We start from the raw sequence: 10,110 nt of genomic DNA on the forward strand, positions 1-10,110 counted from the left end.
CGCGTTAGTCACACCAGCGCGTTAGTCTCACCAGCGCGTTAGTCACACCAGCGCGTTAGTCACACCAGCGCGTTAGTCTCACCAGCGCGTTAGTCTCACTGGGTGAAGGCGCCTGACTGGCCCCTGTCTTCTGCTCTCCTTCTCTTGTAGAAACTATACACCGTGTGCGATGTGGCCATGAACATCATCATGTCCAAGAGCACCACCTACAGCCTCGAATCCCCCAAAGACCCAGTCCTGCCGGCTCGCTTCTTCACCCAGCCCGACAAGGTCGGTACTCGAGAACTCCATGTGCACCTTCAAGTAGGACCCAGCTCTGGGTGTGGGGAGATGAGTCAGGGAGGGACAATGTCCACTTGCCAGGTGGCTTCATGTGGGAGAAGGCCACAGCGTGGCTGTGCTGTGGCTTAGGGCACCCTGGGGACTGTACTGGGCCTGAGGACAGTCCCTGAGACGTCATGAGAGTGGATGGGCTGGTAGCCTTTGGCCCAGAATGGGAAGGAAACTGCTGAGAAAGGTACCCTGTGATTGACAGCAGAGTGAACAGAGAGCAGATCCGAGACCCCAGGCAGTGGTCCGTGAGACTCAGTGGTGTGTGTGAGGAGATTTTCCCCAGTCCCTCTCAGAGATTCGTAACACACTCCCCTCAAGGCTTAAGTTCACTCCCTCACTCTGGAAGGCCCGGTGTGTAGAGAGACACAAAACAGCTTCAGCCAGCAGCCGGGAACGGGAGCCTGTGCCAGCCGTCTCGTGGACGGGAGCGAGATGGCCGGGAGGGCTCTCCTGGAGGGGGCTGCTGCGCTGAAGCAGGGCTTTTCTGGAGCTCAGTGGGATGTGGGTCCCCTCAGATGTAGTGAGGCTGTGACCTCAGTGGTTCAGGCATACCTCAGCTTGGCATAGGTATACCTCAGCCTGTGATTGGAACACCTCAGCTCAGTGTGGGTGTATCTCACCCTGGTGTGGGCATCCCTCACACTGGCGTGGGCCTCCCTCAGGCACGCGTGCTCCGTTTTGTGAATCCTCTGATTTTATAAATTGAAGGTAATGGCTAGCTGGGCCATTTCCCAGTCCCACCTGCACTTGTGCGGTGTTTTAGTCACCTTCCACAACATTCCCAGCACGTTGCACACGTAGTAGTAGACCACAGTCCAGTGTTGGCTTAACTCTTGGTGCCCTCCCTGGGGGCTCAGGGCGCCTGGTTCTCTGCTGGGATTGTAGCTCAGGGGCTGTGACGGTCCAGGGGCCACGGTGACGCTCAGGTCTGCCTGCATGTACGTCAGCCCCTCAGCATGTGTCCAGCTGATTCCATAAATACGAGCTTTAGAATAAAATGCTGTTCTCTTGTCTCTTAACTTTTGAACTGCTTTATAGATAATTTCTCGACATTAATTGATGACTTCATTTTCTCTTGCTCGTAGAACTTCAGTAACACCAAAAATTACCTGCCTCCAGAAATGAAATCGTTTTTCACTCCTGGAAAAGTACGTCTTGAAAACCTCTTTTTCTGATTTTTGTCATGTGGTAGTATATGTGTTGGTATGCTTCTTGGCATGATGTTCTATTTTGGTTTTTTTAAAAATACTTGTTTTTCTCAAGCTAAAAAGAAAAAAATTAGCATTGTATATTTTATGTACTAGTAATAAGTGTTTACAGGCTAGGTGTGAGCTGACAGCCAAGAACTTAATTTTTTGCTTTCATCAAAGCTCAGGAAGTCTAGTTGGTCCAGTGCGTTAAGCGTTGGGCTGCCTGTCAGAACCAGCAGCCGTTTGGCCCCTCAGCTGCTCCGTGGGGGGAAGCTGAGCCGTTCCGTTCCCCTCAGACCTCGGCCGTGGGCACCGTGAGAGACGGTCTGCTCTGCCTTGTGGGACCTCTCTGTGAGTGGAGATCCTGATTCTTAGATGTCTTAATTCAGAATCTTGACATCCCTAGGTGTGTCTTTATGTCCTTCCACACGACAGTCTGTTTTGGTAGCTGACTGGATATTTCTTCTGTCCTCACGGCCTCTTAGCCTTTTCCTCCAGATGACAAAGACACGGGGCCGTTAGCTGTCAGGACCGTTTTTAAATGCTGTGATGCAGTGGTAATTCTCCTCCTGGAGGATAGGTGCCTTTCCCACGCCCTGAACGCGTGCACAGGGATGCGACCTACGTGGCAGCCAGCTGGGATCTTTTCATTTTAGTGACACGGTTTCCCATGTCTTGCTTCAGCCTAAAACCACCAATGTGCTTGGAGCCGTGAACAAGCCGCTGTCCTCGGCAGGCAAGCAGTCTCAGAACAAGTCCTCCCGCATGGAGACCGTGAGCAACGCCAGCAGCAGCTCAAACCCAAGCTCCCCGGGCAGGATCAAGGGCCGGTACGTGCAGAGCGCGGGCAGGACTGCCAGCCCAGGGCCGTCAGAGCGGGGAAAGCCAGGCACCTCACACTCACCCCCCGCTGCTGCATGGCGTGAGTGCGTTGAGGAGGAGGCGGTCACTCTCCCCTCTCCAAGCTGAGTGTGACTGGATGGTGTGTGTTAGTGACACAGATGGTCTAGTTTCCAAGTTGAGCCTCCAGCAGTCAAGAAGCTGGTCTATCCAGGGTACAACCATGCGAAGGAATACAGTACAGTCAGGAAGGTGGGGTCTGCGCCAAGGCCGGCACTTGCACAGACACAGCCAAGTGGAACAGGCATGCTGTTGGTAGGTGCCACTGAGTCGAGTAGGACTCCCACTGAACAACCCGTCTGAGCCCTGTCCTATTCCGCGCCGTCCTCGCAGTCTCTGGCCACTGGAGCCCATTGCTGCAGTCATCGTGTGTGCGTCCACCTAGAGAGGGTCTTCCTCTCTGTCACCACCCCGACTCTTCCAGGTATGGTGTCCCTCTCCTGGCAGTACCCTCTCCCAAACATGCCCAGAGTATGTGAGATGAAGCTTCCTCACCTGTTCCTCCAGGGAGCCCTCCGGCTGCACCTTGTGCAGGACAGGTCTGACTGATGTTTTGTGGTCTGTAGGTTCTTCTGCACTTCTGTCCAGCACCACAGCCCACACACATCGATCCCTATTCTGTCATCTTTAGTCATTCTCAGATGGGTAGCAAGTGACTGAAAAGACAATGGCCTAGTAGTTTGGAGAGATCTCCTGACTGCTCCCAACAGGAGTGTTGCTTGTGTTGTGAATGGCTGCATCTGTGGAAGAAATTGTTGGGGAAGCCCAATACCAGCAATCAAAACTAGGCCAGAAAAAAAAACAAAACAAGCCAGGTCAGGTGCTGACTGTGGAACACAGCGTCAGTTACTCATGTCCAAGTTCAGATTGAAGCTGAGGAAAATTGAAACAAGAACCAGATAGGGTCTTGAGTTTATCCTACTGGAATTTAACAATCTTAACAGTACACTTGAAGCATTGAACACTAATGATTGACGACCAGAGGAGTCATGAGAAGAGATCAAGGACATTGTTCATGAAAAGAGCAAAAGGTCACTAAAAAGAGGAGAAAGAAAAGACCGAGATGGTTGTCAGAAGGGACCCTGAAAATTGCACTGGGGCATCGAGAAGCCAAAACAAAGAGAAGAGATACTAAAATGAAAGAGCTAAACAGAGGATTTCAGAGGGCAGGTCTGGAACACAATGCAGAGGATTAGAACCGAATGTGCAGAGAGCTGGGATTGGAGAATCAAAAGGAAAAAACTTACTTGGCATTTCTCAAGCTGGAAGAACTGAAGGAGAAAGAAAAATCCAACCCCCAAGGTGCAATACTGAGAGGTGCTATGGCAAAATCATGATCGTGGAACCATCCAGAGAAGATTAAAGGAATACACATTAAAAGGGTTGACTGACACGGAGATAGCCCAAGAAGTATCGTCTGAAAACGGTATTGAGACATTCCGCTGCACTGAAGGTGAAGGTGCTGGCACACAGGAAGGTGCCAGGAATCAATGGAGCTGACGTTTCAGCTAACCGATGCAACCTGGGTGTGCTCCCCAGCACGCCAGGACACTTGGAGGACTGCTGCCGGGCCCACTGGCGGAAGAGCTCCGTATTTCTTTGTGATAGGGACTCCACAGTGTGCGTGTTACTGTGTTTGGTGACGTGGGAGATCAGCTCCCATCGAGGAGTTTCTAGACGGGTCACTCCGACCGAGGTCGTCCCGCCCACAGCCTGTGCGTTTTCTCACTTCGGTCCTGGCTGCTCTGTTCTGCGGAATCTGTTCATCTTTGTGTGAGGTTGCTCACTGTCCGTTTGGTCTCATAGGAGTAAGTTTTTTAAAGGAGATATTCTGTATTTGTATATTGTTGAGCTAATTTCTTACTAGTTATATGGGATTAATTCAAGAGCTGGTTTTAATTCAAGGTTTGAGGAGAAACTGAGGGCAGTAACCATGGAGTCCTCCATTCTCAGTCAGCCCTCCCTTACTGCCCCATAGCCGACCCTCCAGGTTTTCCAAAGACTTCATCATGTGGGAGGAGACGGTCAACAGAGGCCCTGGTGAGGTCGAACTACCAGAGAGGTATGTCCTTTGGCTGAGCTGAGCAAAGCTCCCCACGCCAGCCTGCTGGGTGGTTTACGTTACCGTTTTGTAGACAGGAATTTGAGGCTCACGTTCTTTGAGATTGACCATGATGGTCCTGATCAGATGGTGGAAAGGGATTCTTACCCTCTTAGGATAGTTACACCATGTTTCATGTGCATTACTGACCCTGGAGACTAGTTTTTTAAAAATTTAAATTATTTTAAAACCACATATGACATTCTCAGAAAAGGGAAATGAGCCTATATATGAGGGTCTCAGGTCTCTGGTGCTGCTGTGACAGGGACACCACAGGTGGGTGTGTCTCAGGTCTCTAGTTCTCTCTTTTATAATAGAAAATGACTGATAGATCCCACATGCACATGCCTTTAACAAAGGAGAACTTATTCCTGCCCAGTTTAGAGCCTGATGTTGACTCAGCGTGCTGGCTCTGAGGACCAGCTTTCTCCTTGTCACGTCTGAGGAAGGTTCTTGTGTCCTCCAGCATTGAGAGGCTTGGCTTCCTTGGACTTCTCTTGCTGTCCACCTTTGTCAAGGACCTGGGTCTAAAGCATGTGCTCTGCCTTTTGCTGTCTTTTGGCACTGAGGTGTCCTTGGCATCTGTGACCTTCAACCCCTCACATACTGCTCTCTCCTTGCATTTTCCCCTCTTATTCTCATAAGCCTAAAGTAGTGAAGAGTTCCCCCTGAGAAACTCTAGACTGTCTGAGATAAGGGAGTGCATTCTGTCTTTGTAAGTAGTTCATCTCATTTTAAATGACTTCTCTATATGCAAAACCTTTTCTTGGACCAGGAAGCAGTACTCAGAACAGAGTAGGGAAACACTGCATTGTTCAGGATCAATAAAGGTGTACATCAGAGATGGAGCCTAACTCCATATGTGTTCAATCTATACAGAACGGATCATTCAGGAGGCTGGACTTTATAAGGAGGAAGCTTGATCAACAATCTGCATTATGAAGATGCTACAGTCTTGCTTGCTGAAACTGAAGATGACATGAGGCATTTACTGCCGAAGGTCAAGGATTGTAGTCTTCAATATGGGTTGAAGCTCAACATCAAGACACAAAGATTCTCACCACTGGGCCTACTGGCAGCTTTTTGATAAATGGTGAAAAGATTGAGATTGTTGAAAACTTCAACTTGCTTGGTTCCACAGTTAATACTCTTGACATCAGCAGTCAGGAAATCAAAAGGCAAATTACATCTATTGTAAAGTCTGTTGTTAGGGACTTCTCTATAGAGTACAGAATAACAGCGATGCCAGTCGGGAGACTAAGATGCACCTGATACAGGCCATACTGTTGATTGCCTTCAAGTCGAGCACAACTCATAGCCACCCTGTGAACAAAAGGCCTGAAGCCCCTCTGCAACTATGGACATTTATCAAAGTTCATAGAGTTTTTGGAGGCATGTTGCTTAGGAAGTGGATGCCACTCCTGCTTCCAAACCTGTCATAGAATGTTATTGGTTGAGTCGCCTGCAGTGCATAGCAACCCTGTGTACAGCAGCTCTGAACCCTTCCCTGTCCTGAGCCAGTCTCACTAGTTCTGAGACACCGACCCCCATTGTCCCAGTTACTGTGTCAATCCATCTCCTCCGGGGTCTCCCTCTGCCACGTTGTCCATCCACCCTTCTGAGCATGATGTTCTTCTCCAAGGACCAGTCTTTTCTCCTGGCCACATGCCTAAATTAAGTGAGGTGGAGCTTCAAAATCCTAACCTCCAAGATGTTGCAGACCGAGGGTCCCAAAGAATGGAATAATTTCATAATTATTAATAATGAGACAAACAGCCAAGAATGAGATAGAGCAGAGAGCATAAAACGGGGCCAGCAGTTCTCGACTGAAGACCCTAAGTCATGTTTCTCTGTGTATTTATTGAAAATTATCAGGAAGTAAATCACAAAGAGAATTCAATGCAAATGAAGCCAAGCTCTTTCTATTGAAAACCTTCTGCTTGACTTAGGAGGGAGGGGTTCACAAATGCAAGAATCTGATAAACCTTAAGGACTGCCTTAGTGCCTCCAGGTGAACTCTAGCTCAGGAGGTAACACTCCCTCTGTAGGGGGACCCTAGCTGTCTCCTGTCTGCAGGGAACAAACAGCTCATTTTCTTGATCTGCCACTAGAGAAATCCTAACTTCTAAATCTGTAATTCCTTCAATTCCTGAACAAGGATTTTCATATAAGATTTGGTATAAAGTTTGGCTTCCCATACCAAAACAGAACTGTTTTCTTGGCAGTCCATGACACGTTCAAGACTCTTCTCCAGCATTACAACTCGAAGGCATCTATTCATTCCCTGTCATCCATAGACATTGTCCAACTTTCTGAAGCATAACAAGGAATTCCGAAGACCATGGCCTGGACTAGGTGCACCTTTGTATCTAGACTGACATCATTACTCTTCAGGGCTCTGGAGAGGTCCATGACCTCAGATTTTTCAAATGCAATTCATCTTTTGGTTTCCTAACTGCTGGTGTTGAGAGTATTGATTGTATGCCCTGCTGGAGAAGGAGGGACAATCTCCTTCTGTACCAGGCAGATCTGATTTGACTGTACACACACACACACACACACACACACACACACACACTAATAACTTTTTTTAAAAAAAAAAGACTGTTGATTGTGGACCTGATCAAGCTGTAATTGCTAACAACCTCAATCTCCTCTTCATCCAAAATGGTCCTGCCAATTGACCCAGTGGTGAGAATCTTTGTTTTCTTGATGTTGAGCCTCAATCCATATTTTAGACAACAGTCCTTGACCTTTTGCAGCAAGTGCCTCAGGTCTTCTTCAGCTTAAGTAAGCAGGGTTGTGTCATCTGCATCTCGTAGGTTGTTAATGAGTCTTCCTCCAGTCCTGATGCCACACTCCTCCTCATAAAGCCCTACTTCCTGAATGATCTGTTCTGCATACAGATTGAAAAGGTACAGGGACGGAATGCATCCCTGACACACTCATTTCTTAATTTTGAACCATGCAGTGTTTCCTTGCTCTGTTCTCAGGACTTCTTCTTAGTCCAAGTATAGGTTTTGTATAAGTACGATCAAGTGCTCTGAGATTCCCATTTTCCTCGAGGTCAGCCACAATTTTTTGTGACCCACACAAATACCTATTCATAGTCAATGAAACACAGATGGACATTCTTCTGGTACTCTCTGCTTTCTGCCAAGATCCAACTGACTTTTACAGTAATGTCCCTCGTGCCACGACCTCTTCTAAACCCAGCCTGTATTTCTGGTAGTTCTCTGCCACTGTCCTGTTCCATTCGTTTCTGGATAATCTTCAGGAGGATTTTGCTAGTGTGTGATATTAGTGATACTGTACAGTAATTTCCACACTCTGTTGGGTCACCTTTTTTAGAATGGGAATAAATATGGATCTCTTCCAGTCAGTTGGCCAAGTAGTTGTCCTTCAGATTTCTTGACACAACTTGGTGAGCACATGCAGGGCAGCATCCGTTTGCTGAAATACGTCAGTTGGTATTCCATCAATACCTGGTGCTTTATTTTTTTGCCAAGTCCTTCAGAGCAGCCTACACTTCCTCCTTTGTCACCACTGCCTCTTGCTCATATGTTGTTTCTTGAAATTCTTCTGTGTCAGCCAATTCTTTTTGGTGCAGTGGCTCTGTGTACTCCTTCCATCTGCTTTGAATGCTCTTGAATCATTCACTGTTCTGCCCGTAGCATCCTTAAGCTTAACATCCTTAAACTCGTGCCTTGACTTTATTCTTTAGTTCCTTCAGGCCATGGTCTTTGCGATTGATTACTGTCCATCAAAGAGCTGGATAATGACCAAAGAGGACAGACAAGGAGTGGATGCTTTTGAGCTGTGATGCTGGAGAAGAGTACTGACTATACCATGAACTGCCAAGAGAACTAGCACGTCTGTCCTGGAGAGAGTGAAGAATTGATGCCTGTGAGCTTTGGTGCTGGCCAAGAGTACTGACTATACCATGAACTGCCAAGAGAACTAGCATGTCTGTCCAGGAGAGGGTGAAGCCAGGCTGCTCTCTGGAGGCAAGAACTTTGAAGCTCTGTCTTATGTACTCTGGGCATGTTGCCAGGAGGGACCAGTCTTTGGAGAAAGAATGACACTTGGAGGAGTGGAGGGACGGTAGGAGAGGAAGACTTTGGATGAGAAAAATTGACACAGTGACTGAGGCAACGTGGGTATGTGTGTCAGGGGCAGTGAGATTTGCTCAGGACAGGGCTGGCTTCAGAGACACTGTGAACAGGGTTACTGTGAATTAGAGTCAATTGGACAGCACAAGACAACAATATTAAAAACCCACAAAATAATAAAGAACAAACCCTGTGGACCTAGTTTTTGGTGTGTGTCCTCTTAGCACGGTCTTCACAATTACTTGCTGTGCATCAGAGAGCTGGACCGTGACTAAGGATGATAGAAGAATTGATGGCCTTTGAGTGTGGTGCTGGAGAAGAGTATTGAACATATCACGGACCACCAAGAGAACAAATAGGTCCATACTGGAGAGGATGAAATGACGTTTCTTCTTGGAGGCTAGGATTCTGACACTCCATCTCACGTACTTTGGGCATGTGGCCAGGAATGACCAGTCCATGGAGAAGGACATCATGCCCGGAAGGATGGAAGGACAGCACAGGAGAGGAAGACCCCTGATGACATGGATTGATACAGTGACTGGAGTCATGAGGGTAGATGTGTCTAAGTCAGTGAGACTGGTTCAGAATGGAGTAGGCTTCAGCGTGATTGTGTGTAGTATCACTGTGAGTTGCAGGAATCTTGACACATAACACAAGACAGTATACGCTTAGTTGGCACTTTAAATCCAGCAGCTAATCTGCAGGGAAACGGCGGGCGACTTCCTCCTATAAATATATACAGTCTTGGGAAGACTGATGGACACGCGCCATCAGTCAGAACCAAATCCATGACAGTCAGTTTGTGGTTTGGTTATTAGGTAAAATCCACTCTCCTGTTGCGTGTTGTCTTTGTGCATCACATGTCAAAGTAGTAATTTTCTAAATAGAAATAAACGTTAAATCCGTCTAAGCAAACTAGCTGGGAGGATAGGGAATGATGATGACTTGTGATAGTGACCGTGAAAAACATCTCTCTTCAAAGGCTTGACAGTTCTGAGATGGATCACAGTGAGAATGAAGATTACACCATGTCCTCACCACTGCCTGGGAAGAAGAGTGACAAGAGAGAGGACGCTGACCTTGGAAGGGTGAGCTCTTGGCATGGACCGTGTGTTGGCCTCCACAGCAGTGATGTGGAGGTGTCTGTGTGGACCGTGTGTTAGCTTCCATGACCGCAGCGCTGAGGTGTTTGCGTGGACTGTGTGTTGGCCTCCACAACAGTGCTGTCGAGGGTGTGTGTGTGTGTGTGTGTGTGTGTACACACTGTGTGTTGGCATCCATAACGGCAGTGGTGAGTTGTTTGCATGGACTGTGTTAGCCTCCACAACCGTGGTGCTGTGGTGTTTGTGTGGACTGTGTGTTAGCTTCCATGACGGCGGTGGTGGGGTGTTTGCACGGACCATGTGTTAGCTGCTATAATGGCATTGCTGAAATGTTTTCCTGGACCGTGTGTTGGCCTCCGGGACAGCGG

The 10,110-nt window shown here is 47.9% G+C and overlaps 1 protein-coding gene across 3 annotated transcripts in view; it reads left to right on the top strand.

Annotated features, from left to right (window-relative positions):
• The window catches only part of PDS5B (PDS5, regulator of cohesion maintenance, homolog B (S. cerevisiae)), a 121,325-nt gene that overhangs the window by 103,730 nt on the left and 7,485 nt on the right, over window positions 1–10,110 (top strand). For 2 of the 3 annotated variants that reach the window (XM_006879582.1, XM_006879583.1), the window contains exons 27-30: window positions 151–270; window positions 1,419–1,481; window positions 2,208–2,353; window positions 9,622–9,727. In XM_006879582.1, coding sequence (XP_006879644.1) covers window positions 151–270; window positions 1,419–1,481; window positions 2,208–2,353; window positions 9,622–9,727 — 435 coding nt within the window. Of the gene's footprint in view, window positions 1–150; window positions 271–1,418; window positions 1,482–2,207; window positions 2,358–9,621; window positions 9,728–10,110 lie in introns of all 3 variants that reach the window. The other variant, XM_006879584.1, reaches the window with a different exon arrangement.

Source organism: Elephantulus edwardii, unplaced genomic scaffold, assembly GCF_000299155.1.
Source record: "Elephantulus edwardii isolate Elephantulus edwardi_28Jun2011 unplaced genomic scaffold, EleEdw1.0 scaffold00004, whole genome shotgun sequence".
NCBI classification, from domain to species: domain Eukaryota; kingdom Metazoa; phylum Chordata; class Mammalia; order Macroscelidea; family Macroscelididae; genus Elephantulus; species Elephantulus edwardii.